At 37.5% G+C, this 17,904-nt stretch overlaps 1 protein-coding gene across 2 annotated transcripts in view; it reads right to left on the minus strand.

Moving 5' to 3' along the window:
• The window catches only part of ZFPM2 (zinc finger protein, FOG family member 2), a 326,347-nt gene that overhangs the window by 231,611 nt on the left and 76,832 nt on the right, over positions 1-17,904 (minus strand). For both annotated transcript variants that reach the window (XM_087706784.1, XM_087706783.1), the window contains one exon: positions 16,320-16,421. In XM_087706784.1, the coding sequence (XP_087562910.1) occupies positions 16,320-16,421 (102 nt within the window). The remainder of the gene's footprint in view (positions 1-16,319; positions 16,422-17,904) is intronic.

Below are 17,904 nucleotides of genomic sequence, written 5' to 3' on the forward strand. Positions count from 1 at the left end.
TATTATGGTCATAACTGAAGAACTATTTGTAATCCCCAAAGGTGCTTTTTCAAGAGGCAACTGAACTTTCTGTTTTTTTCTTAGAAGACATTTTGGTTCTCATCCAAGAAGCTTCTTCAGCTCTAAACTCTAAGCTAAAGAAGCTTCTTGGATGAGAAGCAAAACACTTTCAAAGAAAAAAACAGAAAGTCCAGTTGCCTCTTGAAAAAGCACCTTTGGGACAACCATGACCTGGATGACCGAGAATCTCCATAGAGACTGTCTGTAATGGTGAACATGTGACTCAGAGATACCCTGCAAAATTTTCAAATGCAGGCATAGCTTGCAAATGCCTATGGAAATTCTCAGTCACCCAGGTCTGAAGCTTCTTGGATGAGAACCGAAATGTCGTCAAAGAAAAACCAGGAAGTCCAGTTGTCTCTTGAAAAAGCACCTTTGGAACATAGCTTGCAAAGTTATCTTGTTATGACCATCATAATTGCAAGTGGTTGCTGTCCAAAAAAATCACTGAATGAACACTACTTGTACTCAGAAAAAGGTTTCTAGCCGGTGCCTTAATTAGTAGACAAGCTCTCTTTTCCTCCTATTTTTTTTTTGTTCTTGTTATTGCTGTTAGACTTATTTATTCATTGCAATTCTGTCACACACAGTAAAATGGTTGATCATTAGGATAATTCAGTTTTATATCCTTTAATGATTGCAATGGTTATAAAGAAAAATGCATGCATTAATGAAGAACACACAGTCACACTTCATTTATAAACAAAGGCTATATTTCATCATTCAAATGCTTCTGAAAATATATACAAAATATAAAATAATATTTAAGTCTGCTTCAGATCTACGAATATGAATACCTTTAAATTCCTTTAAATTCCATTTAATGTACATAAATAGCAAGAAAGCCTAAACAGTGCAACATGCAGATTGAAACAGCATGGGAATTTTCACATACTGTAGTGTATAGCAATAGCACGTAAGACTTATATTCCACTTCATAATACTTGACAGAATTAGCCTATTGCCCCCAACAATCTGGGTCATTTTACTGATCTCGGAAGGATGGAAGGCTGAGTCAACCTTCAGCCACTCAGACTCGAACTCCTGGAGTAAGCTATTGTCTGTTGCTCTTCCGGGTTCCGGTGCGCCAGCCACCTGGTGTTCACATGCACGGAAGCGCCAGAAACTTGAAGAGAAGATAATTTTCCAGTTTCTTGCACACGCATATGCATTGGCCAGCTGATATTTGCACATGCCAGAAACCGGAATACTAGGTGGCCAGGGCACATGCTCGCGCTGGAAACCGGAAGATCATCTTCCAGCGTGCGCATGCGTACCGAGTGGCTTCTCTTCTGGTTTCCGGCTCACATACACGCATACACTCCCATTTCAGCACTTGGTGCTGAAAAGTTTCACCAACACTGTACCAGTCTGATAGCCAAAAATGTAAAGGAACTGAAAACACCAGTTATAAAACTCAAAAAGGGTATTAAAATATGACTAAAATTAAGGGGGGGGGGGAACCAAAATAATGACAACAGGTACAATAACTAGCCTTAGAACAAACACTATCATTTGTTTCATTGAAGGAATAGAACCCAAGTATTGTGTAAAGTATACTGCATTAGGAGCCTCATGAACCACTCTGCACATTTGTCAAGTTGAATTTGCAAATAATTTACACACAAAGACTACTGTTCGCATTTCCCTCACAATAAACATATTCTCTAAGAGGCCTTAGGAAACATGTTTATATTTCTAGGATTCTGAATATTCTCAAATAAGTATGGATAAATTCCAAGTCAATATAATGAATACACAGATCTTCAAGCATTATGCATAATCTCCAGTGGATATCAGTGACTGACAGATTTTTATAAATTCCTCTGGCTATATAAACATTCCCAAGAAACATATCCTTGACTTTATATTCCACTCATAAGATTGGTAACACATCTTCTTCAAGAAGGTATGTAAATTCCACTGTATAATTTGACTGATGGCATCACTTTCAGCCAGTCAGATTATGAAGAGAGGTGTGGCTTCGAGCTCCAGTATTCAACTGTTCACCCAAGGTGCACATGAACTGTAGAGTGTGGATGTAATTCTTCTCCTCATCCCAAAATTAAAAGTAATAGGAGTATAAGAGAACATTTCAATGGGATTATAAGGAGAGAATAGTTAATTTCCCCAATATACTTGCTCTGTACTGTACAGACAAATCTCAGGTGGAAATAGAATTATCCTGATGTTCATGTGTAGTCTCTCATTACTGAGATAGTTTTCAATGAAATATATTTTGTGCACAGGCATTAGTAGATAAATGGTAGGATATGATACGAAATTGTAAGAAAGAAGTGACATTGATGGTTGGGATTAGGGTTGATGGTTTTTTGTTTTTTTCTAGTACCTCCATCTTCTCACACACACACACACATGAAGGCACAAAACCTAGATACATTCCACTTCCATATTCCCACATGGAGAGACCGATAAGATGAAAAGTATAAATATATATATATATATATATATATATATATATATATATATATATATATATATATATATATATATATATATATATATATATATATATATATATATATATTTATAGCAATTCATTCATGTACATTCATAGGTATGTGTATATTCGTATGCCTTCTCTCATACACATTCTTCATCGCCTTATATACAGTACCATGCATTTGTCATCCTTTTCCTCTTGATGGACTCTAAATTCTCCAAATATATTTCTTTAATATTAACAGTCCTGTTGGCACAGTGGTTAGAATGAAGTATTGCACCGGTATCAAACCCGTGGCATCACGTTGCCATCACGGGATGTTTTGCGATATTTTTCCCCTTTGTAGAGATGGGGTGGGCGTGGCCTGTGTGTGATGTACCCGGCCCATGGGCCGCCAGTTTTACAACTAGTGGTGGGTTCTAAAAAAATTTACTACCAGTTCTGTGTGCGTGGCTAGGTGGAGGGGCATGTGACTGAGTGGGCGTGGCCAACTTGAGGTCACTCACACATGCACAGTCACATGACAGTCACCACCAAGCCACACCTACCAAAACAGTGGCGAAAATTTTTGGGATTCCAACGGAGGGAAGGGGGAGAGAAGAGTGGGGGAAAACTCCCAAAAATAGACTGCCAGAGGATTTAGGGCGTGGAAAAGCAATATATTTCCTAGAAGGAATCAAGCATTCAACTTTGCAGCCCAGAGGCCATGCCTGTGTTTATAAATCCAACAGATGAGTGCGGGGGGGGGGGAGGGGGAAGAGAACAACGGGAAGGAAAGGATGAGCGATAGGAAAAAATGTAGATGGAGGCGCTGGACTGTGCAAGCAGGGGGGGGGATGGAGAAAAGTTCACTCAATCCTGGCTCGGGACAAGGGTGGGAGGAGGAACTGGCTGCAACCCCCCAAAACACCCCATGCACGACGGGGGCCTTGAGAAATCGCAGAGCCCGGATTGCACACGTGTGCTTGTATTTAACACAATGTGTTCAAAGACCACAAAGTAAACTCCAAAAATTGTTGTTTATATCAAAAGGCTATTTTAGAAAGTAACAAGAATAAAAGAGTGAGTTACTTTTACATTCATAAACATGTGAAGTCAAATCCCTATTTCCAGGCAGCTGACGAGTAAAAAAGAAAGAACTTTGATGCAGTTTTCATTGCTAAACTGACTGATATGCACACATTCTTCTCATATTTGTTTGCTTGTATTACTTTAATTTCAAGAGCAAATGACTTCACAGTGACTTTGATTGTTTACTGGTACAAATTAAAAGAAAACCAAACATGTCAATAGAATAAAAAAAAACAGGGACAGCTGAGCAGAAACCCCTCAAAGTCAAATAGCTAAGAACCATCAAAGTGGGTCATTTCCCAATATATCACTGCGATTGGAAGGACAATTACCGTATTTTTCAGAGTACAAGATGCACTGGAGTATAAGACGCACCAAGGTTCTGAAGAGGCAAATTAAAAAAAAAAGTTTTTGCACTCTGCAGACCTCCCAAAATGGGCCTGATTTTTTTTTCAAAAAAAGGGCATGAATAGCCCTTAGGAGGCTTATAGTGTGTTCCTGGGGAGGGGGGCAACCCAACAACAACAGACACATAACCAGCATCAATCAACACCAGTCTACCAATCACGATACAATCACATAGCCAATCAAACCACCTACTGAAATAAAGCCAGCATTCCACACACACACACACACCAAGATTTATAGAAAGACGGCAGCTCCGACTAAAAACACCAGGCTGGTGTTTTGGTTTTGTGCTTGTGCGAGTAAAGCGTGGTCGAGGCTGCCATCTCTCTATAAATCTTGGTGTGTGTGTGTGTGGAGTGCTGGCTTTGTTGCTGTAAGTGGGTTGATTGGCTGTGTAGTTGCATCCTGATTGGTAGATGGAGTTGATGTTTGTAGATTGGTCGGCTGTTTCGTATCATCCTGTGTGGCTGAGGTGCTGGCTGTGTCCCCATTGTTCATTTGTGTTGTAACGACCTGAGTGGTGGGTGGGGCTCATTTGTTGACTAGGGCTGGTTTCCAGATGTCTGGTAGGTGGGAGGTATCGTCATGTTTATTCATGTTGTGGGGGTGTTTTTCTATTTTGATGGCTTCCATAATTATTGTCTTGTTGAAGTGTTCAGTTTTGGAGATTAATTTGGTTCCTTCAAAATCAATTTTATCCTGTTGCTTTAAGGTGCTGGAAAAGGTAGGAAGTTTTTTTCGTTTTTTCTGACTGCGTTCTTGTGTTCTGCGATGCGTGCGATGCCCCCACCAAGATTTATAGAGAGATGGCAGCCCCGACCATGCTTTAGTTCCACAAGCATGAAGCCAAAAACACCAGCCTGAAGATGGTGTGGGTGTGTGTGGGTGGGTGGATGTGTGGGTGGGTGTGTATGTATGTATGTATGTGTGTATATATATATATGTGTATGTGTATGTGTATGTGTATGTATATATATATTATATTATATATATATTAGGCAGTTAGGCAGTTATATATATATATATATATATATATATATATATATATATATATATATATATATATATATATATATATATATATATATATATATATATATATATATATTTATATAACTGCCTAACATGTAAAAACAGCCCAGGTTCAAATCTCAGTAAGGGTATGGCTAGCTGATGAGTGCTAAATAGCTTGAAATAGATCTATACTAGTCTCCCTTTATTTATTTATCAGCACAAATGCAACACAAAAATAGTTTCCTGCCTGGAAGGCTCCTAGAGTGGAGCTGAAAGGTGAAAGGGAAGCAGTATGCTCCTTCCCATATTTGGGCATACCAGGTGCTTTGACGTGACAACACACACACGCACACACACACACACACCAACAAGTCTGTTATTTCAGTGAATTCAAGCATGGTATCTATCTGGTTCGGGTCAATTGGTTAATTTTTTGGCTGTTCTTCAAGAACATCACTCTACAAACTTATTTCAGGCAGTTCAAATACAAGGCCTGCTTTGTCCGTCCTCCTTTTGCAGGACAATTCTTATAATGGAGGCCAACACACTCAGGTGTCCTCAGTGACAAGAAGTGGTTGTCCTTAGACTAGGAGAAGGCAGACCAACTTCATCCTCATAGAACTTGTTTTCTAAGCTTGTTGAAAAATAATACTACTTTTTAATGACATGTTTATATAATTATTAACAATTGAATATTTCTGGATTAATATCTTACTCTGTTACATTCATGGAGATTGCATATATAAAATATGCTATCTTTTTGCTACTGATCTAATAGTTACACTAAAGAAAAGAATGGGCAAAACTGATTCCAACGAACTGCGAGGGAAATCTTGTTAGAGAAACTACTTTGGTGTGTAAAAGCACAGAAAACATGAACTAAAATCAACTGAAAAATAGCTTTAGCTCACGCTTTGTTTGCAGGCACTTGTTCGTCTGTAGCTTTCCTCCAAAATGATTCCATGTTGGGCACACTTGTTCAGTATATTAACAGACCCGTCCTTCAACAGTTCAAAATTATTGCTATGCAGGAATAATCTTGGCAGAATTAATGAGAAAAACACAACAAAGAGCAAAATGGTTGTGGACCAATTACATGCCCCCTTTGATTCTCAACCCATCTGCTTCCAGAAGCTGACATTGTTTCCTAGTCCTATGCAATTACCGGAGTATGTGATTGCCTTTATGACCAAAATACAGTGGAGACAGCTGAAAAGTGCAAAGCTTCCTGCCAGATTCTCTGGGTCTCTTGGTGCATGAAACTACAAGAAATAATGTATTGTAATGCAGATGTCTGTTGATTCCCAATAGAATTTCTAACTCTAAATCCTTTATTGCACAATCTACAGGACGTTGAACTTCTAAATATCTTCATGTCTAAAAATGGGCTTTCATTTTCCTCCTGACAGTTTGTCCCTTGTGGATATGCACTAATACTGCATTGCCACACGTATGTTATTGAGGCCAATGAGCCAAGCAATTACGTAGGATAGACTGTGACCCTTTGTCCACACTTAACAAGCATCTGTCCAGGAAATTCAGTGTACTCATGCTTTGCCTGCCTCCAACCATACTATAATACTACCTATGACCCAGCTATTTTGTCCTCCACATTTTAACAATATGCATAAGAATAGCATATTGGACTGTGCAGAGAAGTGCCCTATTTCTTTAATAAAGAAAGGGCTTCACAAATGGCTCTTCTAAGATATAACAAATATTTCTATATTCAATCAGAAACACGACAGAATTCTCATAAAGATGTATCTCAGTGTCATATCTTAAGCTTTCTGTGTTCCACAGTTGACATCTGCTTGCTAAACTGAACTGTATGAAGTCAGGTCAATATTGTGCATGTTTTTAAGTCTTTATAAACAACATTCCCACAGTACATTTTTTTGCCTGAAATACTTCCTCCTATAGTATATGAAATTAGCTATAGACTTAAAAAAGAAACACGTCCTGGGATATATTCACAGACTCTGTTACTGTAGGTAACATATCACACAGGCATGCTTCCATTAAAATGAAAAGGATTCTATCTTGATTGATATCCTCAGGTTCTTGGAATATTTCATATTTATATGATGGAAGCTGGAATTAGATCCTTAGGAAGATCTTCATCCATCCTAAAGGCCAGTTTATCTTTCAACAGAGGAGCCTGACTTTCATTCATTCAACAACTACTTCAGAGCTTCTCAACCTCCGCCATTTTGAAATACGTAGTCTTCAACATCCAGAATTCTCTAGCAATCATTCTAAAAGTTGAAATCCACACATCTTAAAATGTCCGAGGTTGAAAAACACTAATTTATTTCAATGTAGAAGATGTATTTAGTCGTCTTCTTATTTTTTTAAAAAAAGTACCCTGAAGTCTTAAGTAATCTTGACACATTGTTATAATGTTTCTATGACCCATTCCCTGCATGCACATTCCTTCTCAACACATCAGCACCCAGACTCATTTTCATATGGATATAAAGCATCAGGATAAAATGATGGTTCATTATAGTAGTACAGAGCTCTTATCTTCATCCAGCAAGAGTCATTTCCTTCCTAAGATTGAAATGCAAATGTGAAAATTAATGATAACTGCATTATCTGATAGCCAAGATAATACTGATTCAGCGTCAGAGTAGCACACAGCCATCCTATGATTTCCTTTGCTTTTTTTACCATATTCTTCTTACTGTCAGACTATATCAATGGTTAACTCTGTATCATGAATTTTTGTTAATTTACATCAAATAGCATTTCCTAGATCCCATATCTACCACATTTTCTACCTTTTAAAAAAAGACACAAAATCAAGACAGTAATCTTCAAGTCTTTCTCGGGATATACATATACATATACATATACGTGTGTGTGTGTATGTGTGTGTGTATTTCTATATATTAAATGTTTGTGTATATATACAGATACACATATTCATACCGTTGTATCTGTGTGCTGTATATTTATATGTGTGTATACATACATACATATGTATATGTATATATACATACATATATACATATATAAGCACACACGCACACATATACATACATACATACATACATACATACATACATACATACATACATACATACATACATATGAATATTCTGTGTCTTATTTGTAATCAGCCACTCTGGTGCATGCTAACTAGTTTGTCTACTTTCTACCCCAAAATATTTATAGCACCAAATAAAAATATAATTTATAAAGGCTGGGAGGGCATTGCATAAAACTGATTAAAATAAGCATTTCAAACTCCCACTTCCAAATCATGAACATAGTGCAGAAATCACTAGCACTTTCCATTAAAATGGCACTGTTCATAATTCATATTTGACAAAATCAATTCCTTCATTTCGAAGTAATTACATTTTGTTAATTTCCTCACTAGGCTAGGCATATCCTTTTAAAAAGTGGTGCCCAAGTATCTGATTCTTTTACCCAGATGCCTCATTCCTTATTTCAATGAGTGGGGGGGGGGAGACTGAAAATTGCACATATTTCACATCAGCAGGGCTACCCAATTTTGTCCATGGTTTGTCCAGAAAATAAAGCCTCACTGAGCCAGTCAATTTCTTTCTAATGATTCATGATCCTTAAAACCTGTTGCATTTTTATTATCATTTTGGTTTGGACAATCTCTTCAATTTTGAATAGACTTTTAAACTCAAGAGTCCTCAAGTTTCAAGCATCTGCTCATTGACTTTTTGTGTTATTTTTTTTAATTATGATGAGTAATCAATCAATGTCAAGTTCCAAAATACAAGAACTTGTTTAAAAGATGAAGGGAGGCATAGCACAACCAAAGACTTTCATTCTACTTATTGGCTTATGGGCATTTCAAATCAGTTATTTTCCTGTGAATAATATTTCCTCTTTTTTACTCTGATTTTTGGCTACTCTGCCAGCCAACGGAATCTATACAGGTTCACAAATAGTAACATCTGAAATGTCATATTTAGATCATGCTCAACAAAGATATTATGGAACATTCCTGATTATAATTTTTTTAAAGGAGTGAGGAGAGAAAAACAGGGGAACAGAATTACAAAAACAAGCAGAGCCTACCATAATGTTACCTCAAATCTGATGAGGAATTTAGAGTTAAATACAAGCATGGGGTAATTGGGTACAGTAAAGTTTCTAAACAGTGGTAAGTGAGAAATCCTTGTGTAGCCTGACTGCTAGGCGTTGATACAATGAAATGTTTTTACAATGAGTAATAACAATATCCACAAATAGTTTAAAATGTTCTTATCTTAAAAGTAATTCATTGAATTCTCAAATCCAAACAACCTCCTTATTCTAAGACAAAGACAGCCCACTAAGTCAGAGGTGGGTTACTCCCGATTCAGCCTCTTGCAACTCAGAAAAGCTGAAGTACTATGTTTCCCCAATTTCTCTCTGCAACACTGCAATATAGTATGTTAATGTACTGTGTATTGCAGATGGGATATGTAATGACACTTATTTATTTATCATACATGTAAGTGTAAGGGTATATTTCATGCCAGAAAACCTTGTGGCAGTAATTGGTTCATGTGGTCCCTCAGTCTCGTCACTCTTAGCATTTTCTTCTGCCCCTCACATCTCTCTTAGGCCATAAGGAAGAACAGGCCATAAGGAAATGTTTATGGAGGTAAGAATGCACTAAGACAGAAGCTTGTCCATCCAAAGGATAAGACACCCATACACAAACTGAGCAATGTGATATTTGTTCAATATCATATTATAGAATAACAGAGTTGGACCTTGGAGGTCTTCTAGTCCAACCCCCTGCTTAGGCAGGAAACCCTACTATGTAGTACAGTGCAGTGAGACATGTGTAGATCGTACATTGGAGAAACAAAGCAACCACTTCACAAACACATGGCACAACTATGGCATGTGTGCCCGAAGTGGCACGCAGAGCCATGTTGCCTGGCACATGCAGCATCACCTGTTCCACTTCCTTGTTTCTGGTGCGATGAGCAGTTGGCCTTCCCACGTGTGGCTGTGTCAGAAACCGGAAGAGGTGGTCTTCTGGTTTCCAGCATGCGCATGTGTGCCAGGCAGCTGATTATCATGTGAACATGCGTACTGGAAGACCAGCTGGCCAGTGCGCAAGTTCATTTCCCAGGACCATGTCCCCTGGGCTGCTCCTCTTCCGGGTTGCGGCCCTGGTGCACACTTCCTTTTTGGCACTTGGTGCCAAAAAGGTTCGCCATCACTGACATAAGAAAACAAACCCATCAGAAGACGATTCAGCAGTCCATCTGCATTTGAAAGACAAAAGTTGGAGACAGCAAAGTTCATATTCTGGATAGAGAGGACCATGGGTTTGAAAGAAGGGTTGAGAGACCATCTATGATAAAATTAAACACCCCTCTCTCAACAGAAGGAAAGGAACTCCACACCACCTATCTCCTATTTACAACACAGTCCTTTCAGCAGTTGCAAGAAGGTTCTACACCCATTCAGGTGACTCTGAGGGCATAGATATTCCTACAAGTGTCCCCAATGACTCTTAGAGGGAGTGCTAATGGCCAGATGACTGCAAGGCATTTAAATCCTTCCATTCTCCACCATTCAGTCAGAATTGAAGAAGCTTCTTGAATAAGAAGTGAAACTCTTCAAGGAGAAACAAAGGAAGTTCAGTGACCTCTTGAAAAAGCACTTTTAGGATGCCCATAAGGAAAAGCTGATTTCTGCAGTTTTTAAGAAGTCAAGGTTAATTGGCAAGTAGAAATCTTGAAATTGATTGGCCTTTCTCTTAATATTTGTAATTTGAAGTGTAACAAAGAAGACTCAGCATCTATACTTCTACAACAGGCAGAGTACGGAACTCTCTTTCCAATAGCTGCTGCTCCCTGAAGTCCTAGTTCTTGTTTCCTCTTCTGCTTAATTAATAGCCTCCAAACCAACTTCCATAGCTAATCCTATTTTTCAACTTCCAGCTCTTCAGTAACTATTGTCTACTAATTGCACCCGGAAGTGCCAAACTTTTAGATGGCAGCTAAGATATAAAAAACCTAACTTTTCCTTGACGCTTAAATGGTTATTAACTCAAACAGTTGACTTATAATTTCAAGGAATTTCTGCTTTGCTTTCAATTTTAACTTTCAGTTATATTACATTGCAAATAAAATTCTAAAATTTTGAACTGATGACAATATGTCCTTTTTTTTTCAAATGAGCAAGAAAATTTAGTGAGCTCCTTTATTTGCCAATCAATTTATTCTAACCACAGTGTAAACTTCATCTCCGGGGTTTTTTTTTCCCTAAAAAAAATGAACTGGGACAGTTCATTGTATCCCAATGTTTATTCTTGAGAAGAAATAATGGTAGTGGTAATTATATCAGAATTAATTTTCTGTTCCCTCTCTCACTTCTTTACACTTTTCAGTCAAAATGCTGTTGAATCTTTTTAGCCATGTCGGAACTGTTGAACATATACTCTTTGTTAGGAAGTGGTTTGTAGAATAGACCCATGCCTTTCCCCAGTCTAATATGGTTTAGCATTCCCCTAATGGCTATTCCCATGCTTTATGGTAGCAGGGATAAAAGCAATTGCCAATTTACAATCACAATTGGAATCAGAAATTCCATTGTTAAGCAAAATAGTTGTTTAGTGAATCATGCCCAATTTTATGGCCCTTTTTGCCATGGTTATTAAGCGAATGTCTGAAAATTAACATCCAATCTTTCAATCCATGCTACTTACAAAGCCTTATTATAAAAAAAAATTCTATCTTGGTACCTGTCCTCTGAGATACTCCCTAAAATCCATGCTGTTCCTATCTTGTTGGCATTCCATGTGGCCTTAAAGAAGTGCTTGTTCTCCCAAATCTTGGTATAAGAAAGAATAGCAATAGCAATAGCAATAGCAGTAGACTTATATACTGCTTCATAGGGCTTTCAGCCCTCTCTAAGCGGTTTACAGAGAGTCAGCATATTGCCCCCAACAATCTGGGTCCTCATTTTACCCACCTCGGAAGGATGGAAGGCTGAGTCAACCCTGAGCCGGTGAGATTTGAACCGCTGAACTGCTGATCTAGCAGTAGCCTGCAGTGCTGCATTTAACCACTGCGACACCTTGGGATTCCTTATTAATTTTGTTTTTGTGTAGTGTGAGCATATCCCATCTGGTTTTGAATTATGGGTCAATATATTGTGATCTGCCCAAAGCCAGTTTAAATCAATCAACTAGTCAATTAATCTATCTCTCAAATTACAAATTAACTCAAGCAGGCAAATATATCCAACATACTTTCCTCCACAACCACCCTGTGAGGTAGGCTGGCTGACAGACAGTGCGGTCACCTAGTTGGTTTTCATGGCTAAGGTGGGACTACAATTCACAGTCTCTCACTTTCAAACCTGGTGTCACCACCCAGAATCACCTTTACTGAGATGGAAGGCTATAAAAAATTGATTGATTGATCGATTGATAGATAGCTATATAAGTAAATAAATGAATATTTCAATATAAGCTTTCTTATTCCATAGAGAAATCCTAAAACTTTCTTTGCTCTGAGAATGTTGTTTGTGATGTCAGCAACCTAACCATTTATGAATGTCAAAATATATCTTTGTATATGGAATGTATATATATTTCAATCATAATTTTTGTATTAACTAAAATGGCGTTACCCAAGACTGCTGTATTATGGGACAATATTACAGTATGATCCAACATAAGGCAATTCCATAAATGGACTGGAACCAGACAAGTTCAAAGCTAAGAAGAAAAGTTCCAGAATACTAGTAGCAATTTTGTTGTCCTCTGAATTTCTTATACTTCTGATATCTTGTATATATACATTCTATTTACAGCAGTTTCCTATTCATAGATCTTTTTATCCTTGAGTAGATTCAAAATTTCTTTATCTCCTAAGATCTTACCCAAGCGTTACATGTTAAAGAAAATTGGTCAGTAATACACATAACAAAGAAATCACAAGAAAGTGCAATTTTCAATGTGTATTTTATTAATTGCAATAAATTACTTTTTTAAAAAAATTGAAGCTACATTACCTCAAAGCTAAGCAAGTAATTACTTTTTTTTTTTAAAAAAGTTGAAGCTACATTACCTCAAAGCTAAGCAAGTAATTTCATTTTTAAATGGATTCCATGCTACTTTAACTACACTGAAATATGTTTGACGGCAAATCTTGTTTTTACATAATGCTAGATGCTTTGTACAGAATATAGGCATATTTTTGTAAATTATTAACAACATTATAAATACCACCATTATAATCCGATATACTATCTTCCTTCATTCTTGTTTGCCCTATATTTTCCACCTACTGATTTCAGAAATTGCTGCTGAAATTCTTTTCCTCTTCATGGACAGAATACAGCAATTTGCAAAGTCAAGCAAGGATGAAAATGTGATTGAAATGTAAGAGGTTGTTTTAATGCAAATGTTGTTACTGCATTGTAATATTTTTCTAGCTCTATTCAGCTGCTTAAACAGAATATTCTTCATTTTTAGACATTTGCAGACATGGCTATATATTGAGAATATAATTTTAAATATAATTTTCATTATTATATAGCTATCATTTATATAACAATGGAATAATTTTTTACTTTTTTATTGAAAAATTCGAATTATTTCAAGGAGAGAGGAATTTCAATATAATTTTAACAAGAAATTTAACTCTTGCTCTCTTTTTTTGTTTCACAAATCAAGTTTTGCATTATTTACAGGTAATAGCTCTCTAGATCATTTTTATTCATGCTGATGAAACTGCCACCTTTTCCAGCATTGTCAGGTTCCATCTGCACTATTTATACGGCTTGTAAGAGAAAATATTAGCTTACATTTCTGCCTAAACACGAAGCTCTTACACTTTATTGATTGCAGTCTGCAGGTTTCTCTCTTAACTGTGAAGTCAATGACCAGGGTGTGTTAAATGATTTATATCAAATGAAAAGTGATAAGAAAAGTCCTTGAAAACATCATTGACTGTCATATCCATTTGTTAAATGCAACGTGCTGCTAATGTAAGTTCAGAATTGGAAACTAGATAATAAGTACTTAGTTTCTGGCCCAAAAAATATGTTTAAGGAAGTACTAGCTCAGAGGTGGGTTGCTCCCGGTTCGGGCCAGATAGGGCGAAACGGTAGCGGCAGTGGCAGGAGGCTCCACCCACCTGCGCAGATGCACGTGCACTCACGAGAGCGCACACACAAGCGAACCAGTAAGGGGGGGGAAGGAAACCCTTTTTCTAGCTCCATCCTTCTAAAAAATCTAGGGCCCACAATTAGGAACTGCTGATTTGATGTGAGTTTGAAGTGTGTTTTAAAGACACAGGGATATCCCAAAGGAGACAAAGATAAAGGAAAATTTACCATAGCAGCAAGCAAAAACAGGGGCTTTTTAGAATGAATTGAAACTATTTTAATTTCTACTGTAGCCTTTCTTTTCCTATAAGAATGATCTTGGAATGACTCTGTTGTAATATTGTGCCATTCTAACGGAACTCTGGGATGGAACATGACTTTTCCTGCCTCTAAATCCCACCCAAACACTTCAGCAGCTATCTGCAAATAATGAAGATGTCTCTCCTAAAGTTATTGTTTGCATGTGGCTTTGCAGATATAAGTCATACCTCATGACCACAAAATGGTTTTGCACATGGAAGGAAAGATGTATCCATAATCTTGGGTGGGTAAGAATGATCCAGTGACTGAAAAGGAAAAGTATTTAGCGTTTACCTGGATTCTCCAAAGTTCATTTCTTACTGATTTGGCAATACTAGTTAGCACCAATTCGCCATCTGAGCCATGATGGTGCAGTGGTTAGAATGCAGTATTGCAGGCTAATTCTCTGCTCATGCAAGGAGTTTGATTCTGACCAGCTCAAGGTTGACTCGACCTTTCTTCATCCTTCTGAGGTCGGTAAAATGAGGACCCAGAATCTATGGGGCAATATGCTGTCTCTGTATATTGCTTAGAGAGGGCTGTAAAGCACTGTGAAGCAATATATAAGTCTAAATGCTATTGCTATTGTTATATGAATTATGGTAACCCATGGCTAAGTAGATCCAAGGTTCTTGATAGAACACTTTTGATCCATTTCCATTTTGCCTTTTTCATTGAATTTCATTGTCTTTCATTGAAAGACAAAGATTGCTTTTGTCATCCTGATAATTACTTTTGTTTATAAATAAAAAGAGTGGAACAGTTTGTATTAAGCTTCCTGGATTTCTCAATCATGATGTTCTTCTACTCCAACTTATGGGTTTGGAGTCTATATTTCCTAATGCTGAAATAGGAATGATATTCTGGAAATTATTCAAGAGATTGCGAGCCATTTCTATTTCTCTCACACCCAGAGATACACATATAGACAAATCATAAGTTTCGATATCAGATTTTTGGTATGTTCATGGATTTGGACATATGTATTGCCAAGGAGTAAACTCTTTGCACATTCAGAAATGTAATTACTATTAGTGTTGAATTTGAAGACTCTGAATTTCATATCTGAACTGTTTCAAAGACTGTTTTATTCCAAAACAGAAGTCAACACAAATGCTTTTAGCAGGGGCAATCAAGTATCAGTTCATTAATAAAGTACACCTTTCCCCGCTATATGTGGAAACAAATGGCATTTTAACCAGATTTTGAGATAAACCTTTGCATTTTAGTCATAACTAGACAATCCGTGACTTGCTGAGTCATCATTTCAGAGATATTTCATAACCTAAACAAACAAAGATAATGACCACAGGGAGGCAAAAAAGCAGTGGGAGCATAAGTAATTTCCAACTTCCTGCCAACTTCTCCATTGACCTTTCTTGTAGGAAGCTGATAAGGAGCTCTGGAACGGATGATCACATGACTGCAACTCACCATAGCACTGTAGTGGCCACAATTATGACAAATTTCATCCCGTGAGACAAAGGTCCCCAGATTCTGGGCACATTGTGTTAAGTGTGCCCATTTGAAAAACATTGACTCAAAAAGGTTGTCCTACGATGACCCAACTGAAGGTTACAACCAATCACACAGGGACAAAAGTTTTAGTACTATGTAGATACTTGCATTTAGCAGCATACAGATATTTGCATTTGGAAAAAATACCTACCTAAAGACTACCATAATATTTCTAGTTAAAATCAACTATTTATATGATGTTGCTTCCATATAAAAGAATTACTTATGCCCTATCTTTTCAAACATTACTTCTTAGCTTTAGGGTCCACTTTTAACCTCTAAATCAACTGCAGATGCGGTTCAACCAGTAAACTGCTATAGCAATGAGCAATGAGATATAAGCTGTTCTTTTCCTTAGATACTTCCTTACCTGGTCCATCCCAGTCTTCTGTCTCAAGCTTAAGCGGTCCTGGTTTATCTGAACGTGCATCCCCATCAGAATCTGCTGCTTCTTGGCTGCCCTCTTCATCACCTATTAATTTGCCAAAGAAATGTATACCATTAATATGGTTTTATTTTAAGAGAAGAAAATGGAGACTCTGAAATGGGAATCAAAAAATTATCATAAGTTGTTATGTATTGGTTTCAATTTTCTTACCAGATATACAGTAAATTATTAGGTTGTTTAAATGACTCCTGAGGTTCTAAACATTCTAACTCTGGAACGCCTGGCCCCTTAAGGAGAGCAAGCATGGCATCCTAGAGTGGCAATCGTTTGCAATGTCAGTTTCTTCGCAGCTTCCTCTGGAAAGCCAGCCGTGACATTCGCCCTCCGGTGGGGAAGCGATTGATGGATTTGGGACAAAGTGCCAGGGAGGGAAAGAGGAGCGCATGGGCGTGGGAAGGGAGAGGGCAGGGATGATGGCCATGGGAGTAGGGGGAAGAAAGGTCCCTCTCAACGGCTCCCTGTCAGACACGCTTCAACGTCTATAAATTCTCGGGCAATGCTGGGTTAACTGTTAGTAAATAAAGAAAATGAGTAAATATTCAGGTGTAATGGAAAATGCAGACAGCTCAGAAAGCACAATACAGTCAGAATGGACCCTGACACACACACAAACACACACACACACACACACACACACACACTCCAGGAATCAAACATGTCTACCATTGAAGTTAAAAGTTTTGCATAAATAAAGGAAAATAATCCATCCAGGCTTATCACCTCTCGCTTCATTATTGAATATTTATTTGCTTGAAAAGCAAAGCACAATGAAATTTGCTCAGTGGACAGGTAACAATTCTTACCACAAGATTTGTTTATTAATAAGAGAAAGATAAAATCTTTTGAAGTTCTTTTAGGAATAATCTGAATCACTAGAATGATTTCAATATCTTCAGCCAAGCAGTAGGGCTTTAAAGCAGTGTTTTTCAAACTTGAAATCTTTAAGATACGTGAGTAAGATATGTGGGAACTGACAGGGAGTTCTGGGAGTTAAACTCCACACATCTTAAAGGTGTCAAATTTGAAAAACAACACTTTAAAGCAGGGCTGTCAAACTCTTGGTCCACAGGTTGCGCTGGCCTCACCTTGCTCAGTATAGCAAAGGGATAAAAATTCCCGATACGTCATGTGACGCCACCATGATGACGTGAGTTTGACACGCTGCTTTAAAGGAACTGCTAAAATAAGGAGGGAAACACAGAGACTGGACTGAATTTAAAAATCTTATAGCAAGTATTTATTATTATTTATAAATTGTTAAATATGACTTGGAAACTGAAAAATTTAAAGGGGATTTAAATTTAAAGTATAATCAAGGGGATGGGGAATTTAAACACAATAACTGATATACAACAATGAAAATGAAAGAATTCACGCTAAATACTATGCTTAGAAAAAACATGGGAAGCTTGCTCTGTCTGTCTGTCTGTCTGTCTGTCTCTCCCTCTCCCTCTCTCTCTCTCTCTCTCTCTGTGTATGTGTGTGTGTGTATAAGTCAAAGGACAAG

This window comes from Thamnophis sirtalis, unplaced genomic scaffold (genome assembly GCF_051295495.1).
Source record: "Thamnophis sirtalis isolate CommonGarterSnake01/CBP01778 unplaced genomic scaffold, rThaSir2_p1.2 scaffold_2, whole genome shotgun sequence".
Taxonomy (NCBI): Eukaryota; Metazoa; Chordata; class Lepidosauria; order Squamata; family Natricidae; genus Thamnophis; species Thamnophis sirtalis.